This window comes from Paralichthys olivaceus, chromosome 22 (genome assembly GCF_024713975.1).
Source record: "Paralichthys olivaceus isolate ysfri-2021 chromosome 22, ASM2471397v2, whole genome shotgun sequence".
NCBI lineage: Eukaryota > Metazoa > Chordata > Actinopteri > Pleuronectiformes > Paralichthyidae > Paralichthys > Paralichthys olivaceus.
The window spans coordinates 10722785-10745334 of NC_091114.1; the positions used below are offsets into that span (position 1 = coordinate 10722785).

Genomic DNA, 22550 nt, shown 5'->3' on the forward strand with positions numbered 1-22550 from the left:
AATAGCTGGACCAAGCTGCAAGTACTAATCAGAACATGTTGAGGCTAAACATAAGCTAAATATAAGAACGTAACATTAACACTCAAAATAATAGTACCGTAGCATCACTACTAGATGCACAACAAGCTTCCAATAAGGTTAAGACTACAGAATGTTTTTTTTTTTCCAGAAAACAGGGATATTTGAAATTTAATCTTCAGTCTACACATCTAAATCCTTAATTTGTATGATTCTCCTCCAATTGTGTCTCTGCAACCGTACCAATATCACAAAAGGCCTACATCACAGCATTAAAGTGTCTTGCACCCAATGTGCAGTGTTCTTATCTCATACTGTCCACATAAAAAAGAAACAGATTTTTCCAGTTTAAGAACAACAACTGCAACTCTCCTTTTCATATTTCTAAATGGCAAAGTAAGCAAACAAACCACACTGGTGTGTTAGGGCATGGGAAAACCACTGATTCCAAGGATGTCTGAAAAATGTATTTGCAGTGCAGATCTCAGAGCAGATCTCAGATAATTTTCTTTCCAAACTGCAACCACCCACAGGCTTCTAAAGCTCCAGCTGGCAAGCAATCCTGAGGAGAACAGATTCTTCCCCAGCAGGGGCCATAGGGATGCATCGGGAGAGAGTAAAAGAAGCTCATTCTGTTGATTAAATTTAGTTGATTTAGCTGCTTGGCTTCTCCAGGGCGACTTGGAGCTCACAAATTATCAACTTTAAATGGTGGATCTTAACTGAGATGGTTCAGTTGCGCAAAATAAGATGGATTCCAGCCTCTAGTTAATAGAAGAGTTTCTGATCTTTAAAAGCATTTTACTTTTCTATCCAGTGAGTTTTATGGGTACCTGCTGAGCAAGGGTATTGTGCAAGTAATTGGTTTCCATGATTTCCATTATTCAGAGCACATATCATATAACTTAAAAAACGATTCCAACAATTAATTGTCAAAACCATGAAAATGTATCTTTCTGTCTGTGAGTGGTTTTTATTATTATCATGAATTTCTGAACGCAACCACAGAACAATGTCAGAACTATTTTCTGCATTACTGCCAGATAAATATATAAATCAGCAAATAAGTCTATATATAATGGAAATGACGTAAGTACTTACTCATATACTCTCAGCTTGTAACACTGGCTGTTCAAAAACAGAAACTCCCAATCTGTTCCATAGTCTATGGCCAGCTTCTTCTGGAGATCACTGTAGAAAAAAAATAAATGTATTAGATTCCAGTTTTTGGAATTTTACTGACTTTGATATAAACATCTGCAGCAGAAAACGTAACAGTGGTATACAGAATAGTTTTAAGCTAATAATTTGACTTTGACAAAAATAGGCCTAAATTGAACGTATGTAAGGGTTTTAGTAAAAAGAAAATTTGCAGTACAACAACACAAATGCTCTTTTCCGTGACAGAGACAATTGTTTTTAAATGAACTGGATGTGGGCCAGTTTGTGTAAATCTCAGACAAGCGGCTTTAATAACCCCTGGATGACTCCTAACTGTGCTGACGATGTAGCTTCATTTTCCTTAATACTTTCAGCGACTGACTTCTTGGATAGTGTGTTGATGAGGTGGCCCTTTAAAGCTCATTTCTATTCAGCATCTCCAATTATCTGAGCTGGTGAGGGCTGCTTTTCTTCGCTAATCGCAAATAAGGATACCGAGCCCCATCTCTTAACGGCACGCAGGCCCTTATTTCCATATTCATAACGCCAAACTGCTAATGGGGTTAACAAATGTTTAGGGAGGGTGATTGTTTCGCTTGAGGTTGATAAGGTAGGGCAGCGCAGGGGGAGGATTTGGGGTCAGAAAAGAAATGCAAGTTGCGTAACTGTGTGTGCATGTGATTCTCAGAGGGGCAGGGGTCATAACACTCGTGCGGGGAGTCAATTTTTCTGGAAAATTCCCTTTGCAGCAGATGAAAGGAATAAGATCCTAAAGGTATGAAGACACAAATGCTAGCCAACTAATATATACATACTGATAAAAGACTTGGCCTGAGGAGAGCATGAGGGAAGACAAAAACATATCTAGTTCTCCAACACGCATAAATGATTGTGAGTAATTTGACCAGGAGCAATCTGAGCAAGGTGGACAATGAAGAAATAGAGCAACTGAAGTCATGCCAGATCTTTTTCCCTCTTTCCCCCCCTCATGCTGGCATTTGTTCAGGGGGGAAATTCTTGACCTTTCGTTAACTGCCATCTCTGTGGATGGCTCTCCTTGCTCCCCACTGTAATGAACAGTTTGCGGGCCTAAGGGCCACTGTAGCTACTTATCAGCTCTGTGGAAACATTCGTGAGGGAGTGAAAGTATGTCACAGGAATTCTCACCCAAAACTGCTCAGGGTTTTATCCCCACTTCAGCTGTTGTAAGCATGTCGGAGTGTGACTGTATGCTGTGATGTCAGTCGGTAAAGAATGATATAGAGCTCAACAGTAAAAATCCCAATTTTCTTTTTTTAAGATTCAGCCAGAAATGTGTAACCATCCAAGCTTAACTTAGCATAAGCTACGTTGTTATATGCTCCTGAAGCTACAAGTCCGAATGATATCAATTGCGTTTTAAGAAAAAAAAAAATTTCCAAGAAGTGCCAAGAAGTAGTAATACACTACCCACAATCCTCAGGTGTAATAGCAACATCTCTAATTAGTAGAGCACAAATGTTTCACGACACTAATGTTACACTACTACACTAGTTTATTCTACACTATATAAACACATACAAGACACAAACTACAAAATAATTTGCAACATTATATTAACAACAAGGTTAAATTCAAAAGTGCTCTGGAAGTTAAAAAAAATAATAATAATAATGTACACATTTTTGTACCTTCTACCTGATATGTTTTGCTCAGAATCAAATGTTTTATGGTCACTATTCATCTTAGAGATTGTCTCTGAACTCTTCTTTTCCAAAATGTCCATTGTCAAAATGAATGGGGAAATTGACTTGGCAGACAAGTAAAGACAAGTTGGCAGACACTGTTACACTCAATATAATTAAATGTCTTGATACAGTATTTAAGGAAACTCTGCAGCTTAGTTTAAATGACACAAGGACATTTTGTCAATGAATATATCAAACAATAAGTGTTATTTTTGCCAATACCGTCTTTAAAAATGCCAGAGAGGCTTTAATAGATTACAGGCAGACAGTCTATGAATCACAGGCCTATCCACCAGAGCACAGTAGGCACTCAATTGCATTTTTTTTCTTTGTTAAAATTAGCCTTGTGTATCACACAGTGCAAATCCATTACAGTGCAGCTTTCCTCTCTACATTAGCACAGACGGATGGAGTCTATTTTAAGGCCCGGTTACATACCATGCTATCCTGCTCATAATAGCAATGTGCGAAACAAACGCCGGCCGCAGAAAGTGAGGATTTAGCAACAGATACATGACAATGAAAGCTAACCTCTGCTGTTATTTCTCTGTTATCGCTCACTTACCTTATTTCCATGTTGACTGTATCATAGGCTTCTTCCACTTTCTTCAGATTGGTAGCCTCCCAATTTGCAGCTAGACAAAACAAAAGGTCAGACAAATTAACGATGCGGAGATGTGGCATCTGGGCAGTTGTGTGTTGCCAAACAGTGGAGTCTTAATATAGGTAATTACATATACAGCTGGGAGAGGAGCACATAATATGCAGATAAACAGAAAAGTAGGATTTCCAGGTGCCGCAAACACCGAAAGGGCCGCGGGCTTATTAGACTTCACACTGACGACTGTGTTGACAGAGACTGAGAGAAAAGATATCAGAGGGTGACCACAGCTCCATGTTAGTGTGTTCATAGTGTCACAAGATGTCAGACTCAAATGTAAAGCAAGAGAGATTCAAATATCCTTCATGTCATTGTGACAGGTGACTATAAAGAAACTTTGGGTTTCCAATGAATGAAGCCTTAGCTCTAGCACTCTAATACTCTAGCTACTGAACTCTTCTTAATCCCCATTGAAAAATCCACAAGACCATTTGACAAAGCTTGACTGTTTACTTCACATCTGGTATTTGGTCTGGTAATATATCAAAGAGGAAGAAGAGGTAGCGAGCAAGAGAAATGACGAGAGGTCGAAAAACTGCCACACTCATCAAGGTCTTTCACTTTTCAAGCTATGAACGCACCAAAGTTCACAATCACAGTAATATACTACCCGAAAATACACACAAAAAACCAAAACAATTATTTCACTGCTTACTGCAAATATGAAATATAACAACACATACTTTAAACAATACTTTTCAATAAATGTAATCAGGTGTTTTACATAAAAACTTATTGTACTCGAGTTATCAAACATCACATAAACTACATTGAGGCTCCTACAGAAATGTAAATAATGATACCTGTATAATAACAATATTGTATTCAGTGTGTGAGTAAGTGTATGAGCACTTGAAAAAGGTTATTTGCATTTTACACCATTGCATGTAATGAATTGCACTGCAAATCCTGAAAAAGAGTTGATCAATCGAATAATTATTGATCAGAAAATGAATTAAAATAATTCCATGTCCACATCCTCAGTAATTATGTTTTTTTGGCAGATGTAACAGCTGTAAATGCAATATTGACATACCATTACGTCATAGAGAGTTGCTCACCTACAAATAAAAAGTAAAATTTGCTTTAATTTGGCTCAACGCCGGGCTCCGCTATGAGCCACTTGATAGATAGATAGATAAATAGACATACTTTATTCATCCCCGAGGGAAATTCTTGATGAATGAAATCCTAATATTCACTCTCCTTTTAGCTCTACTTTGGTTCTTAACAACCTCTGAGGGAAAAAAATTTCCACTCTGGTCATTTTATCCATTGTTGGTTTAAAAAGAAACATTGATTTGAGTAGCTTTAAGTCTGTTATCAGCAAAGAACCAAAATTAGAGCTAAACGAAAATTTCCAAAAGGCAGATTTGACATTTTTTCCTGTTATGTCTTTGTAAACTAATTCTTTAGATGCTACTCTGCTGGTTCAGGATTTGCAGTCTGAAAAAGATGCAGATCTATTAAAGTAAACAGCACTTGATTTTTTGGAGGGGAATTTTGACATTACAAAAATAAATCAATCATAAAAAAATAATCAAATGACATTGAAAATAATTATATATTTTTATGTAGAAAAAAGGCACTACTAGCTTTAGTTAGTGATACATGCTCCCATTTCTGAAATCCACATTGCACTCCATATACCTTAAGTTAATTAAAAATTAAGTAGCAGATGCCTGCTCACTGATCAAAAGTGACAAATTAATCTAAATGGATGATGATGCAATCCTGTTAGGAAATGTGTCAAAATGGTTTGAAGTAGCCTTTACAAAGAACATCATAAAAGACTAAGACAAAAATATGCAAAGTAGATGCTCATTCCCATTTAGACTGACATCCAATAAAGTGGCTGATAATCTGTTATGTCTCACATTTCACAATAAAAGCGTAACAGAGTCTTTTTGTAAGTGAACACTGTCTCTCACTGCAGAATTGAACGCAAACAAAGGGGTCAGAAGCCTGAAGATGGAAAAGTTGGCAGCGAACAGAAAGTGAAGCGAGTCGAAAAGACTCTTGATGGACCTGGGGATTTACTGGGTTCTCTGGAAGCGAACAGGTTCGTCTCTGTCGTCGAGGAAATTCTCGCCGGGGCCAGCCGCCGTGGCAACAGAAGAGGAATGTGTATGCGGTGAGGACTGTGTGGGAAGCTGTCACAGCCCTGGCCTGAATACCAATTAGCCTGTTCCTTGCATGTGGTCTCAGCTGGTTGCCCATAAAGATACCCCCCCACACACAATTCCCCCAGCACCTATTTCTTGTCGAACCCAGTACAGATGTGGTGTGTCCAAGAGGCAAGCTGTGATTTTCCATGCTGTAATGGCTATTTTTATAGTGCCAAGAAGGGAAGATCTGTCCCCAACTCACCTCTGATCCCCTCAAACTCTTTCAGAAAATCACAGTCGTGCACACAAAAATGTTCTCCACAGCTCTTGCATACAATCAGGTTCCTGCTCTTGCCCTATTTCTCTCTCACACTCACACACACACACACACACACACACACACACACACACACACACACACACACACACACACACACACAGCAATCATCAGGCTCAGCAATGACAAAAGGAGACTCAGAATCCCAAGTGGGTGACATTTGACCCCTTGCAGCAGCCCAGTCATACATGGAGAGAGTGGTGTTGGTGAGTGGGGAGCTGAGGAGGGAGGAGATAGACTCGGGGAGAGCAGCCAGCCGTGCAGAAGTACCCAGAGCAGGGAACACAGGGCGAGTAAAGCCTCCCGAATGCTCTCTGCACCAGTCAGGCCGACATAACCTGAGGCTGATGTACAGTGTACCAAAAAGACCTCGTGCTTATGGTCTAATGACCACAAGGATTAGATTATCGGTTGTACGGTCAATGGATGTCATGGCTTTTTAATCAGAATGACCATAAATTGACTGTGTGAGCCTGTTTTCTATGTGCTACCTCTTTTTTTCTGCAAGTTAAACCTAATTAGCACATCCTAATTGTTTAATGTCATGCATAGGAGGTAAATGGCTATTATCTGAATTTTAGGGGTCTTGGCATAGAAATGTAGGACAAATGATTTCACATTGAAGCGAAAAATTGACCAGTGGATGACATGTTCCTCCTCAGGAAGTGTACTGTACTGTAGAGGGTTGTTAAATCACACAGGCCGTGTACAAAAATAGAAGAGGAGGAATACACTGTATAGTGTATGTCATCCTCTGCCCGAAGTCTCCTGTGCATACATGCCTTGAGTCGGAGACTAGAGATGCTCTGTTTGCGTGCGAGTGGATCAATAGGAAAGGTAATTTCTCTGCAGCTCTAAGAAAAGAAGCCTGGCTTTTTGATGCAACGTGCGTCGCGGCCATGCTCAACAAAACAAAGGCAGGAATGCAGTGAGGCCACCCTTGAACCTCAGACAAGCCGCAGACACCGTCAGCATGATTATGTCAACTACCAGGCACATGTAGGAGTTTGCTTTGTTGCCTGCATAAGGCTGCTCTTTATAATAAAGACCGGCAGAGAGCTCGAGCCTCCATGATGCCTCCTATTCACTTTCCTTCATAAGTTCTTTCATTCACGCCATACATCACCCCCCTTCTCCCTTTTTATTTTGACTTTTACATTCTCCTCACCTTCAACATATTCAGCCTGAGCTCCTCTGAGTCCTCCTGTCACCCTCACCTCACTCTCTCCGGCTCTGTTTCCTCCATTTCCCTCAATTTTTCTCTCCTCAAACATGACGAACTTGCTCCAACTGCAGAGTGAAATATAGGTTGAGGATTCCGGTAATGACTCCTGTAATGAAATGTTTATGGCAGCCTATAACAACGAACAAGGGGACTTTCAGACAGTGTCAATAGGGTTGGTGAAAGCATTAACAGACACCTGCTGTCATCAAACACGAACGCCCAGAGGTGCAAATTACGCTGTTTTTCTTTAAAGGAAGCTGTTAACAAAAATAAACTTAACAAAAGGTAATAAAACAGGTGTAACATGAGCCAAAGAGGGGGGGATGTTTGCATTTTAATCTTATATAGGACATTTTATACCAGGAACATCTAACTGGGATGCAGGGTTACATTTCTGTCTCCTTATGTTTCTCTTTTGATGCATCCAGATCTCACAAATGACTGAGTCTGTAGCACAGGCTGCTGGGAGTTGAGAAGAGGTCAATCGCGCCCCCTGCATAATCGCTGTGTTGGAGTGTCTGATTGTATTAGAGGTGAGTGAATAACAGTAGCTGGCAGAAATAGCATCATGTTTTGAACTATCAGTGCAATTCATAGCTGTGTGACTGACTCAGTTTGTGTTCATTCTCCCACACTCTCCTGCAACTCTCTTTTTTATCCACAATGGTTGAAGGACAAGTGCGGACATACTGAAAATTAGGAACGGGTCCATTCACTGCAAAACTGCTATTTTACCAAACAATTATTAGCAATTAATGTGCATGGCGAGCAGCAGTGACCACATATAATGTGCTATGATCTATAGAACACAGTTGAGGTAAGATGATCTACCACACACAGACACACACAAGTATATATTTTATATATATTTGAATTTCTTTGTACTATATAAAGATGGACGACATGAATGCTCCCCAAAAGTGAGGCTAAAATATCTCAATTACCAGCTGGTGTCTGACAGCATTAAAGGTCATAAATCCTGCCTCCATGTAAGTGGATGGGACATGGATCAAATAAATAAGTACACGTCAAATATTTTTGACTGGATAGCGGAAGGAAGTAGGGACACATTGTCCATCTTTATGTTTTTAAAGTTTAATCACTGAGGCCTTGCAGGTTGCATACAGCATTGATCATCATGCATGAGGGATACAATTAGTAATGGAACAATTACCCAATTCAGGATATAAATACATTTACCAGTAAATGTTTTGGTTTTGGACTCTTGAGGTCATATTGGGTTCTGGGAAAACTGTGATGTCCACTTTTCATTATCTTATAGGCTTAATTATTTGAAAAACTAAGACAGGGTAATCAATAATGGGAATGGTTGATACTTATAACCCAAACTATATCACTCACACATCTGATCTCATTCAAAAATTTAGGAGATTTATAGAAGCTTATTAAGCCAAGGAACCAGTAATGTCACTGGTCTCTACTAAGAAATCCTCTTGCACATCGTCCCGCTGACCTTTGTTTCCAGTCTTTGTGCTATATACAGAATACTCAGTCTACTTGTTTAATTCTTAGCAAGAGAGCAGATAAGAATAATTATCAAAACATCAAATATTTCTTTGCAATCAAGTACTGACCTCACTTTCTTCATAGTTTCAACTAAATGTGGTATTTCCTTTGTTTTAAATGAAAAAAAACATGCCTAAATGAGATGACAAGGTGTTAATGTGACACTAGTATTCCATTCATGCAACAGAGTAAAATGCATGTAAATGTGGCACTCAGAGTCAACTGCTCATATTACCATGACGATGCTTAATCACGATTTAACATTTAAACGGAGAAGGGGGGGGGGGGCCCAAATGAGCAGAATAAACAGTCTGTGTGGTGGTGTGAGTTCACTCTGCAACAACTGGGTGCTGTTTATGAATATGGATGATGTAACAAATGCCTAGGAGCTGACCTACTTCTGCATCTCCTCTGCTCATGACTTGGTCCCCTTCCGGGGTAACTCTGTCATTTTGCAACATGCTGTAATAGCAGGAAGCATGCGACTCTCATGTACAAATCAACATGCTCCCTTTTGACGGTTTCGCAACCGATGATCTCTGTGTGCTGAGGAAGGGCGCTCAGTAGGTAGCAGTGCAGCTGCAGGAACAGCCCAGGTCTGGTAATGACAGGTTATTCATTCACCGGATGAATACTGACGTGAGAGTTTTGACAAGTTGATCGTTTTTGCTGTAGATGTTAGAATCAAGCATGTCGATTTTCAGCGGGAGTCATGTTCAAAAAATAAACAACTAATGTTTGAATGTGTACTCAAGCAGTCATGTGACATGAATACAAGGAAATAAAAGAAATGGAGTAAATGTATGACGGACAAGTACGCACAGACAGACGTGAGCTCTCGACATAACTGGGGCTTCACACTGGAGAGTACTCGTCTGCACCATCTCATAAAATATCTTTATCTGGGATCATCTTGGTGCGATGCCAAACGCTGTTAGCTTCAGGAGCTGGGAAAGAAAAAATCTATTTCAGACAGCGTAAGAGACAGAAAGCTGGCAGCTGCTCACATCAGACTTCCAACATTTGATAAGTGAAAACGGGCTGATTTGGTGTATGCCTCCAATGGTTGCAATCCAATACATCCCTCCTGTGGCTATCAAAACACACAAAGGTTGAGAAAGGGTGAGAAGCAAATCGTTTCAACCTCTCAACAGCTTAATGAAAGAAGAAGGAAAAATGCAGTAGTAGCTCATTCTATAGCGAAAGGATGCTCTGTGCACTTTTTCATCGTCTCTTGACTCTGCCTTTGCTGGCTCCGTCGAAACCAGCACTCAAGGTGAGCACAATTATGTTTCAAGGACGTGTTACCCTCAGCCAGGGTCAGGGGGTCTTGCCAAGCACCACGTTAATGGCAAACCCCTCCTGCTTAACATTTCACATCTAATTTGGAAAGTGCTGAACAGAGCCTTTAATTAACATCAGCCCTTGCCAAGGTTTGCAACCTGCCAGAGCGTCGATCCCCGTGCTCTCTTACACGCCAAGGCCCCGCTGCCTCACATGCCAATTCATTTGTTGAGTGCTGAGATGCACTGGCTTTGAAAAGCTCCCTGGTCCCCCCAATGTGAACTGAGGGACACACTGAAGTATTTGTATGTGGGAGTCAGAGGTGTAGGAGTGAAGAGAGCCATCAAGCCAGCATTTTCTAAAACAAGACACTCATTAAATAAGTAGCTAATTTACCTTTAGCAGCAGGATGTTGAGATGAAGCATTATAAAAGAATTATGATAAATATCATAGATTGATTATTCCTGTTTAAGAAAAGTTTATGTGCGCATAAAATAAATAGAAGTCTGCAGCTTAAAATACTTCATGTCTGGAGTTACATGGCTATCAAGTCCATGCAAGTTCACTATTTTTAGAGCTGCCCCCGTATCCTTAGACAAAACCTCTCTCAAGCAGATCAAAGTGATGCTAGCTTCACTGTGCCCTTATGCACAAAGCTAATTTGTTTATACTACTTACAGCAGCTATAACATCAAAACAAGTGGCAAGACAAAGATAACACCTCGGACTGCACGACTGGACCCAAGCTCGCCCCATGGATGAATCGTGCAACCGTGGGCAAATGCTTGCAGGGTCTAATACTGATCTGCACCAAGCTAGGGGTTTACCACATCATATGCAAAGTCTGCGCTCAGCTAATAGTTTTTGGTTTTGGTCACACTTAGGCTTTCCTGCAGTGTTTCAAAACTGAGGTGGACCACAACCACTGACATAACTTTTTATATGAATAAATAAAGTTAATATTCAGGGAGAGCAGAGGGGCTTTTTTCGTAAAGTAAATGTCTTGTACTCTCTCTGTATTCTACTGATTAAGATCGTCATGAGGACCTTGGTGGTGTACCACGTACGTATAACAGTTTTATACATCCCAACCTTAGGGGCAAGACTTAATACTCTTTCTGGCATTTTGCCTGGAAAACCTATTTTTTCCTGTGATCTAAGAAATCAGAAATGAGATTTAAAATATACATTATAGAAGTTTAAAAAAATATATATTTAGCTGAAACCCAATTGATTTGTTAAGATCCAAATCACAAAACAATCTAGTTTGAATTCTACACTTTGTTATCACCACAAACTCTCTTGAGCATCATCATTCCCCCCTCCCTCATGTCGGATTCTCCTGACTTTCTGCGGACTTTACACTAGGGGGCCAGGCAGAGAAATCTAGAGGCTCTTACTCTTGACATTTGCGTTCACAAATTCACCTCCTCTGGACAAAGTGCAAATAAACTGTGGAGTTCAGTACATGTCTGAAAGTAGCATTAGAGACGTTGGAGTCTGACTGTGCAGAGTGGGAGAAGAGGAAAACAGAAGAGTGGAGTGAACAGATTAAGTTTAGTGATTGAGCAGTTAGTGCAATAGAAATATGGCAGATGAATTAATAAAATAAATGAAAGCTTCCTCCAGGCAAATATTGTGAGAGCTGTGGAGAGGTTTTTTACAAGGAATTGAGGTTCTTGCCTGATGACTGAGTTTCCCAGTTCAGAGCCCCATGATGAACAGTCGACACAGACACCGCATGAAGGAGTGAGTCTGCCTGTATTAGCCCCGCCCCCATGAACTGCAAAAACTTAGAGAAGTTCCACTTAAAACTGCACCTCAACCACTTTCAGAGAATAAAAAACACAGAAGTTGGGTTCACAGTGCCATCCAGCTGAGAGCAGACAGGCAGCAGATGGCACAAAATGTGGTCAACCAAAATTGCATTGCGCTGCTGGATCGCCGGTGACACACACACACACACCCCCACCCCTTCTGTAGCGCACACTGAGTCACTAAATTACTGAACAGGGAAAATCCTCACTGCACCTCAGGAAAATGCCACAGCGACTGCACGAAGCTTGATCCCATAATCTCAAGCGATGACAAATCTGCTTCCTGATACACATTTAACTGGCTGGATATGAGCCACATGTAAAAACACACAAAAAGAAGGTGGCTCCTGAGGATTCGGGGAATGGACCTGGAGTGGCAGTTAGCGGTTTATAATCTGTGGCACACACTGGCTCTGCTCGCACTAAGTGGTTACTGGGCGGCTCAATCTGCATCGTGGCCCGAACCAGCAGCGTTAGCACTATGGATGGCACGCGCTGTGAGAGAAACAGATGAGGTGGCACAAAGGACGGAGCCGACACAGGCAAATAGAGTCGGCTGCAGCTCAGCAAGGACCAACTGAAACAGGAGCAGTGATGATAGCACCATGGACAGCACCAGTTTGCCCCGTCTAAGTCAGCACCATGGAGAGCGCTTGCTGAGCACGCACCACAGAAACTAGACCGCACGGAAAAGGCTGCGTGAGCAACACTAACACAATAATGTCAGTACAGACACAGAGTCAGAGCAGTTCCCTTCATGCTGTTTTTTCTTTTTTTTTTTTGCCAGTCTTGATTTGAACCACATCTGACCAGAGGGCCTGAAATTTAGGCGCTGCTTGAAACGCCGAAACTCGTGCCAAGATCAGAATTTGTGGTTAGTGGAAGTGACAGTGTTTGTTTTACGCTTTCAGGGGACACTGCGAGAACAAGAGCCCCACAGATAAATGGATCCGTTTGCGCACAAGAAGTGATTTCTGTCGACACCGCTGCACTCTGAGTGCTAATGCATCTCTGAATGGGGGCTTTTCAGGGAACGTCAGAGAAATTAAAGAACTAAAAGGCGCAAGGGGAAGACAAACATGCGCTCTCACACATACAGACATGCTGACAAACACACACACGACGCAAGCCTATGTGTGACGGAGGTGTAGCCTGTAGAACAATGGAGTAAGGGGGAAGGGTGATGTGGGTGATGGGTGTTTTTGTGTGTTCCGACGGGCAATAAGAAGCCTGGGAGATGTTTTTTCTGGAAAGTGGCGAGTTTGGAGAGGCAGCAGCTGTTGTTGGGACAAACTGGACATCCCTGACTGGCTAATCTCAGCAGCACCAACATCAGTTGAGTGAGGGCACTGCTGAGCAGCACAGACCTCCACCAGTTTCAAAGCCCCTGAAGGAGGGGGTTGGTAAAAAGATGAGCCTGTTGACCTTCAATCCGCCCAACAGCAGCAGCTCGTCAGATATATATATTATATACAGGATATGGGTGCGTGTGTGTGTGGTCCTGACATACATCTCTACTCTACATCAGTCTAATCGGGGGGAAAGAAGGAGAAGGGAGAACGACAAGTGTGAGTCAAGCTGTCACGCTACGGCTGGAGATTCACTCCAGGATAGATCTCACTGGCCCTGGAGCGTGGCTCTTTATAGCAGCAAGTTTGGTTCTGACACACAAACACACATAATGAGAGGATGATGGCACTTACACCTGCATGTTACCAAGAAGACAAGTCTCCAAACAGTCCATGCAGAACTGGATTTTTTTTTTTTCAGCTTGATGCACATGTTCTATTCTGCATTACTTATTACTTTCTACATCAATAATGCATAACTTTGGGCTATACTTTACTGATTCATGTACCTTTCAGTGAAAATCCCAAACTGCAGGTTTGTACAATCAAGTGGCGCTGTATATTTACTGTACTTTAGCTTCACGTTATTTATAATGCAGTAGTGTCAGTACAGTGGTTTTCAAATTACACAAGTGCTTCAAATTAACTATTCCATCCTCATTCCTCAAAGGAGCGCCTTTTATTTTTTTTCACACCACATTTCCAGACAGACCCATCTGCCTCATTTACTTTTACAACCGTCCTTAATCCCCACTGGGATGAGCATGTTACCTCCTTCTCTCCTCGCGGTGTCACAATTATGATCAAAAGCTGCCTGTACGTGGGCACGTGCGTGTATGTTTGTCAGTGTGAGAAAACAAGTGTGGACAAAACAAATGGGTGAAGCCAACGCCAAAACCCTCATGTGTCAGTTAATTATTTCCTGCGCTCCAGATGATGTCGCGGACTGAAGACGCAGCTTAAGACTTTGCTGAGGGCACTGCTTTGTGAAGGCGCACCGGCCCCTTTATATAATACTGGAACTAAAGGCGAGGGATGGGGCTCTGGCTACCAACACTGATACAGCAGACGCAGCCTGATGGCAATTATTTAGACGTCCACTTGCTAATTATAATCGAGGATGACAGGTGCCCAAAACAATTTGAGCGCAAACTGCCTGTGAGCTTCCGCGTGTGGTTGTCTCTGCTTATGATTGGAGATAAAGATAGCCGAGCTAATGTCTCATCAAACAAACGTCTCTCTTACTCCTCAGCTGGGCTCCGCTGCTCCTGATGCTTTCTGATGAGCGAGTTGTTACTGAGATACTGCGTGTTGGTGGTTCCAACAGTTACCTGAAGCTAATTGTAATAGACCCGAGAGCTAAGAAGCAGATTATAAAAGGCATTCACACGCCCCACAAAGACGATTAAATGAGTGCTCAATTGCAATGTTTTGATGATTCTGATGAGTTTTGTGTTTATTGATTTTCAACAAATCATGTGTAATCAAAGTTGGAGGGATGGGGCCGGTTGGAAGAATTTAATTTTTATGAATACTTAAAGGAATTAAGCTTGTTATTACCTCTCTTGATATTATACAGTTTCCTCTATGTCAAATCCTAGTGCTTATAATGAAGGACACGCTGAAAAGATTCAAGCGTGTGAGGGGATGCTACTTCTAGCTAACGTAACCTCAAACCACTGAGGAGCGGATGTGAGGACTAAGGAGGCAGATGACAGACTACAGAGCTGCAGAGTTCACTTCTTTCTAACACGCACCCACACAATTTGATTAATTATCAAACCTGTAGTCCTCAGACATAAGTGAAGCTTTCTACAAACATTATACATTTATACTTATTTTCCATATGCACCTGCAGACAAAAAGAAAAATCAAACTACTCTAACCACTATATTGAACATAAGTAGTCTCAAATGCTGTCTTTCTATCAGTTTTTTTTGCTATTACAGCCGGAGCAAATCCATCCAATCACACGAGCCATCTACTCATATCCCAACAAGCAGCACCATTTACCATACATAAACTACACACACACACTTACAGCTATCTACTACAGGCTGAGGGGAGACATTGAGCCCTCCCATGGGACTGAGGAAAGTAGGGGGAGGAGCCACTAGGTGGTTGAGGGTATATCCAATCACCGAAATCAAGGCAGCTGACTGGTGAATAATGAATATAAATTGAATGCTGCTCGCTGGCGTTCGCTGCGCGGGGCTGCGGTGAGAGCGAGCTGATGCACAGCTGTTGATGTGATGGGGTGATTGTGGGGTGTGTTTATACACACTTAAGACAGGACTGTATTACTGTCTGTCTGTCATTTTATCTGCTTCTTCACTGCTATACTGTGCATGTGTGTGTGCGAGTGTGTGCGCTTCTCTGTGTCTGTGAACGAGGCCTATTGACATCCTCCACTGTGACCCTCTGACTCCTGACAACTCCAATCAGCAGGATGAGTGGGAGGCGACGGGCGGGGGTGTGAGTCCACAGTGAACGGTTATGATGAGGGTGTGTATGTGTGTCCGTTAGAGGTCTTGTGTCTGTGTGAGAGAGAGAGTGACAGACAAGAGAGTGCTGCACGCATATTGTTGCAATCCATGAACAAAAGTTCACAATGCAAGAAGCTTGATTTTTTAAAATCTGTCCAATGAAGACATTATGTTTCATTAAAATGATCTTAAATCTGTGTTTCTATTATAACAAATATCTATAAAATTGCACCTCTGAATAAATATTTCAGCCGATTGTGAAGCAAAGAAATAAGTATGAACTAGAATGGCACTGAGATGAGGGTGCCAATGTCCGACAAGGCCCAACAGCCCCCTTAAATTCAATCAAGCAGCACCATAGATACCAGTCCTCAAATTGTGTCTGATTCTTTCCGTCAAGATCAAGAAATAATTCTCAAGGAGAATACTGATACAAAAAAACCAGACAGGGGTAAAAACATAACCTCATTGGTGGAGGTACAAAAAAAATGTATGTAATTATTAATTAAGGCTTCAGACTAAAACAGGAAAGGCTGAGAGGTTGTATTTGCAATAAAATTCCCTATCTGAAGACAGAGTCACGGGCTCCGAGCGCAACATCATACAACATGTCACCTCTTATTAAGCTGACAATTATCTATTAGCACTATCGCCTGCACTGGGGTTTGTGAGAGTCACATGCCAAACAGTCTGACCTGCCATTTTCTATTAACAAGGTCCAGATTTAGATCCCACATTAGTCCCTACATGATGCCAGGCGCCTGTGTGAATGAGAGAGAGGAAAACCGTTGCACTTTGCTTAACACAAACACATTCCCAGATGGTTTTCTTCTCCGCCCAAGCGCAGCGCGAACCCAACGTCGTTCGTGCACACGTATGTGTGATTTTTACACCCCCCCCCCCAAAAGGAGAAAAAAAAAACAGTACTCTGTCAGCCTCCTGAAGCCAGTTAAGCCACTTGGAGAAGTCAGACTCCCATTACAGTGATCCTGTCGAAGAGTTGTGTACACAGCAGACAAAAAGAACGTGTAAACAGTTTGGAGTAAAAGTGGTTGGTTGATCACAACAAGACGACTAAGATAGTGTGATGGAAACTCACAAAGCAGTAAAATACAATTAGGATTACCAGCCATAACAAAAGCAGTTCCTTATTCACATTAGTGGTTTTACTTTAAAAGCTAACATGCTAATTCATTATATCAGTTTAGTATTTAGACATGCTAACAAATTATTTCCATCCAAAGCTGATGAACAGAGCAGATTAATATATATGAGATATGAAAATTCATTTACTAGTTGTCGAGATATTTTAGCCTCTTTGTCTCTTGAAGCACACTAATAAAAAGAATGTGATGAAAACATCATCAAAGGCTCAGTGTGTAGGATTTAGTGACATCTAGTGAAGTTGCAGGTTGCAGCTGAATACCCCTCACCTACCCTCCCCTTTTCCTGTGGGAGCCTTCAGTTGTCATATAAACTCAAAAGGTGTTTAGTTTGTCCAGTTTGGGCTACTGTAAAAACCAGTAGAGAGGACCCGCTCCCAACGTAAATATAAAGTATTTATATATAAAAGGCTCCTTATAGGATAAAGAAAAACAACAATTCTTTCAATTTAGATGAAACACACGTGTGAAAACATCACTATGATAATTTCATATTCAATTTCTGCCAATAGATTCCTTTCATTGTTTGTTGATGCAGCCATGTGTATGCATGAACTCCATTAAATCAAGCAGATGACGTGCTGAATAATATTCACACAATAACCATGTTTCCAATTTATACAATTTACAAGGCCGATGAAAAACGTCACATCGCTTCATGCTTCATATTTCTCCCTCAACACACAGAAAAATAAAATAAAGCGTGTTAGCATGCTTGCTGACCAGGCAGCTAATCTGAGGAAAGATTGAAAGGGCACAACATGAAGAAATTTGATTTATGTCTAATCTGTGCACTCAGTTTCATAACGCTGTAACTGCACTTTCATTGCACAGGGTAGTTTGTTACTCACTGTAAAAATCTCATGCTCCGTGCAGTGATATAGTGAGGGTACGTGGGACTCGTGATGCGCCCCCGGTCTGCAGGTAGTTTTCCATTTCTACACGGGTGAAATTGAAGTGTGTTCTATTCCAGAGGTCCTTCATGAGAGGTTTACTATATGTTTCAGCTGCATGACATATCGGCGAATAATAGGCTTTCTGTGGTTTACAACTACACAAGATTTTCCTTTTTTTTCCTGCCAACACTAGCAGGCATTCAGGCACTGTTTCGTAGGCACGTAAAAAAGCGTCACATTATAAATTTCCAGGTCTATTATTACCTTTGCTGTAATGACACATCCCACCCAGCCAGTGCCAAACAGCTCCGCTTGGGAACAGGCCCAAGGCACTATGTTACACCTCGGTAACTGCATTGTTGTGATTGAAATCTGAAAACCGAGTGCAAGACCTCGTTTTTCTTTTGCTCTCTATGCCACGCACACCTCCTCTCTATCTCTTGCTCTTTTACACTCGTCGTTGGCTTTGAGAGCCCGATAAATATAATGAATTATATGACTCTCAAGTACACTTTTATTTTTTTGAAGAACGGCACTTTAAAAAGTTGTATCTTTGGCCTTGAAGGATGTGGTAAAAGCCCTGCATGAAAAGATTTTGAGCAAATACTGCGTAAGTACTACGTAAGTACTACGTAAGTACTGGAAAAAAAGAAATACTTGAGTTATTATATATAATTAAACACATCAGTTCTGCAGCACCATTTGTAAAATGCTATTACATTGTGTTCAATTATTTGTTATTCCCCCACCTCCCCCATATCTACAGCCTCCTGCATTAATTTCTCATTCATATGTATGTACGGACATGTTTTGAAATATCATATCAGATATCTGTGTGCTACAGTCTCCCCGTAAGTGCAGGCAGCCAGTGTAAAATGTTAAGTAACCAAGTCTCAGCTCTGTTCATGGGAGAATATTTAGCCCCTCTACAGATATGATTGACTTGCCTAATCCAATTACATTAGGAAACCATTGTTCATTTAAGATGTACATTAAGCTCCAATTTGAAGACTATTTTTTGATTAGCACACAGCAGCAAACAGACTAATTGTTGTGTCTGGTGATTTGTGCTGCATAACACGATTCATGCGCCGTCAATCAAGCTCGACTCCTGGACGCTGGGATGCACCGCTGCTGTCAAGCGCTACAACCTCAACATGCAGATTGCACGAGCCACATCTTTATGTATAGTGCATGTGCACGGTGTGTGCATATCGGTACATTGGGCTCGCTTACATTTGTTTATCCATAGTTGTATTTAACAGCCCTGACATTTACCAAAATTGATTTCCTTCACAGCCTTGCATTTGTTTGAACATACAACGGCGATGACTCTGTAATCCCATTTTAATTAGAAAGATGTAGTGAGCACGCTAAGCTCACGCGCTCTATTCCCCGCAGCGATGCCACACTGGCAAGGAATCAATCACCAAGGCGCTGGTTGCCAAGGCAACGAACAGGGGGCTTCTGCACTACTGTCTAAATGGTAAATGATTGCCGGTGTAACTCATTGGCGGATGTGAGGAGTTTTTATCTATCTCGCTGTCTCTCGCACTCTTTCTCCCCCAACTCTCCTCTCGTCGCATTTCCAGAGAGTTAATTAAAAGCAGCCAACATGAAATAAATCTGAATCTGAGCAGAAATGAAACATACAGTACAAATTGAATTCCCACGTCAAGGGGTTTGAGGTTGGGCGGATAAGGTGGAAGGAGGTGGGGGAGTGGTTGTGGCAGAGAGGCAGTAGTAGTGAAAAATGAATATGCAGAGTGAGAGAGGTGTGAAATGAAGAAAAACACACACAGAGGCTGGTGAATGGCGAGAGGGAGGGAGGGGTGTGAGGAGGCAGGTGAGGAAACATCAGTTTACTCATGTCAGATTTCAACTTGGACCTAATTCTGCATAACCTTGCGTCAGAATTCCACCTTAACCACAATCTACATTACGTTTCACCTACACAGCTTTTACATTTTCTTTCATTGGAGTTCTAGTTTTCACGATTGAGATCAATTTAGAATACAAATAACATCAAATGTTAAAACATATTGGTTATTATGTGAGCAATGTGTGAAAAACTTGAAATTTGCACATGTAGTGAGTTAGTGAAACATTCTTTAACTTTCTAAAGCCACACAGAAATGGAAATATGTCAAATTCCTATTCACATTTTTGGTAACTTATGCAGAGGTTTTATAACTGAATGTAAGGAAACCAAACTATTTTATCAACAGTATTATTTGCACATGCAAAATATTGACTGGTAAATTTTTGAACTTGGCAATTATGACAAACACATGTATCTAAATAAACTCTAATGATGTAATATGAGTATGATAAAGGATCTTAAACAAGCTTCAAGCCCACTGCTTCCTACTGTACTCACTAAAAGTGAGGTAAAACATACTGATCACCCCCTAGTGCCTGGTGTAGGTCATAAATTCTGCGACTTCCATGTTAGCCAATAGGACATAATCTTGATTGGTCACCAGGAAGTGGCAATGTGTCGTCCATCTTAATGTCCTTAAAACCTTTTCTATGACAACAACTACAAGATCACTCAAATATCGAAATTGGTTGAATTAGAGGTATTCACAAAACTATCACCACATCACACAATGAAGAGCAGAGTGAAAGGTGAGACAAGCTACAGAGACAAGTCAGCTGTGTTGAAACAACAAGTGACCCTTCGTGACAAAGCCCTGAAGGGATCCCTTGATGTCCTCCTATCAGATGGCCTGCACAGAAACTACACTCCGTCTGTGAAGATTCGGTTCTGCTTCGCTATAAACACATTGTTTTTTGAAATACCAGGGGAAGAAACTGCTGGGGGTGTTGATACAATACAGCTCGGCACAAAACAGTGGCCCCACACAGAATTTGTCATTTCAACATTTCAAGTTTTGTGGGAGCTCACGCAAAGCACATTTTTTCTTTGCGGTGCGACTGAATAAAACCGAAGAAAGGAACACAACTGCTTGTTTATATTCAGTTTCACAATGAGGAGAGTTTCGTGGAAGAAATCTGCGACTGAATGTATCAACAGACCAACGGTAAACCTGTCCCCAGTTCTCTCCCTCTCCCTGTGTGTCTCGCAAACACAAACTGCAGAGCAACCGCTGCTACACGCAGCAGACCTGATACACAACGTTTTTACCAGCATCTCAGCATCAAGCTAATGTAGCCATGGGCATCTTTTCTAGTTGTCCAGATTATGTTACAATGACAAATGCTGATGCAGCCAGTGCACAAAAATATCCAATGTAAGCTCTTACTTACAATGCATCACAATGGAAACTGCAAACAGGAAACAGGCCCAACACCACTAAACAGTATTATATAGTATTAGGGGAACTGCAGGATGGGAAAGTAATGTATGGCTATGGAAAAATATCTATACCACAACAAAGCCAAACCAAAGTTCAGCATCTGAGAAAATCTGCTCATATGCGTTGTTTCTAAGAGTGAGATTAGATGATCAATATAATGTCTGTGGTACTAAAGCCATGACATATTTAGCCGAGCTTAGCATAAAGACAAGAGGCAGAGGGAAACTGCTTGTTTGGAGATATCTTAAAAATATGTCAAAATATCTAAAGCTGTCTTGTTTAAACAATGCAGGTTGTTTGTTTGACCTGCAACTGACCAGGAATATATGGGCCACAATTTGAGATTCAATATTTATATCATAGTATCTTTTGGAGCCATTGCTCAACAAACATCAATTTATCCTGTACTTTGTAGCAGCGCCTCCGGCTACGGCTCATATTTCCATCTGCTTCCAGGAAACAGGTATTGGTCTCTGCAAAGGAAAGATGGTACCAATCCGTGCATATTCACTGTGATTCATTAGTGCAGCAGCCCCTAAGTGCATATTAATATACAGTTAGTTTTCGAATATAACAGGGTCAAATTGGACTTCAGTTAAATGTAATATCTGTAAATCACATTAATAATTATGTAATTAATATAATTCAAATGAGATAATATAATTGAGGCAATTGTTATCATTAATGCAAAAGCCACAACACAAATGCATAAGCCAGAGCACAAGTAAAAGCCCCACAGCAGAAACACAACCACAATGGAAGTGAGCGACAACTTATGTTGAAACATGCAATTATGCTCACTTTGTATTTTTACCTTGTACTTTGATTTATGGCACGTCATTATCTAGACATCACCACATCTACAATGATTGATCAGTCTGTCTGTGAGCGGAAATAATGTTTCTGTAGTTTTGCTTTTGCGGTTGTGTTGTGGCTTTTGCGGTTGTGTTTTCCTTAAATGAGCTTGTGTGAGACGTCTCAGCCACTGTAGATTTAATAGTTCAGAGGTTTTGGGATTTTCAAGCTGGGTTTCCAAATAAACCAGTGTCAATAATGATTTCAATCAACTGTCTTTTAACTGCCATTACTTGGATCCACTGTCTGACGTCTCATATCTCACGAGTTGCTTGATTTTCAAGAAATGGAAAATGTCTCTTCCCAAACTGTCTGATCGAAAGTCTCAGCACTGCCCCGGTTTAAGTCTGTGTTGTGAAAACTGCACCATTTTTGCAGCACTTCCAACGTCTTGAGCCAAACTGCTGCTGTTAAATAGAACACACACATCACATTGGCCTGAGAATGAAGTGGTGTGCACTCCAGCAAACTCAGGTTGTCCATCTGGCAGCAGGCACTGCCTGTCTATCCACTGGGATCATTCCTTCCTACTCTTCTGCCTCCCACCACTGTCTCTCCAATTAAAAGTTACACATCAGCCTCAAGTCTGAGCCAGACTTCCAGATGGTTGGA

The 22550-nt window shown here is 41.2% G+C and overlaps 1 protein-coding gene across 11 annotated transcripts in view; it reads right to left on the minus strand.

The window, feature by feature from the left end:
- The window catches only part of LOC109634699 (glucosidase 2 subunit beta-like), a 169574-nt gene that overhangs the window by 89193 nt on the left and 57831 nt on the right, over window positions 1-22550 (minus strand). For all 11 annotated transcript variants that reach the window (XR_011239897.1, XR_011239898.1, XR_011239894.1 and 8 more), the window contains 2 exons: window positions 3472-3541; window positions 1120-1209 (listed from right to left, as the gene is read on the minus strand). Coding sequence is in view for 2 of the 11 variants with exons in the window: in XM_020095387.2 (XP_019950946.1) it covers window positions 1120-1209; window positions 3472-3541 (160 nt within the window). In the remaining 9 variants the exon portion in view is untranslated. The remainder of the gene's footprint in view (window positions 1-1119; window positions 1210-3471; window positions 3542-22550) is intronic.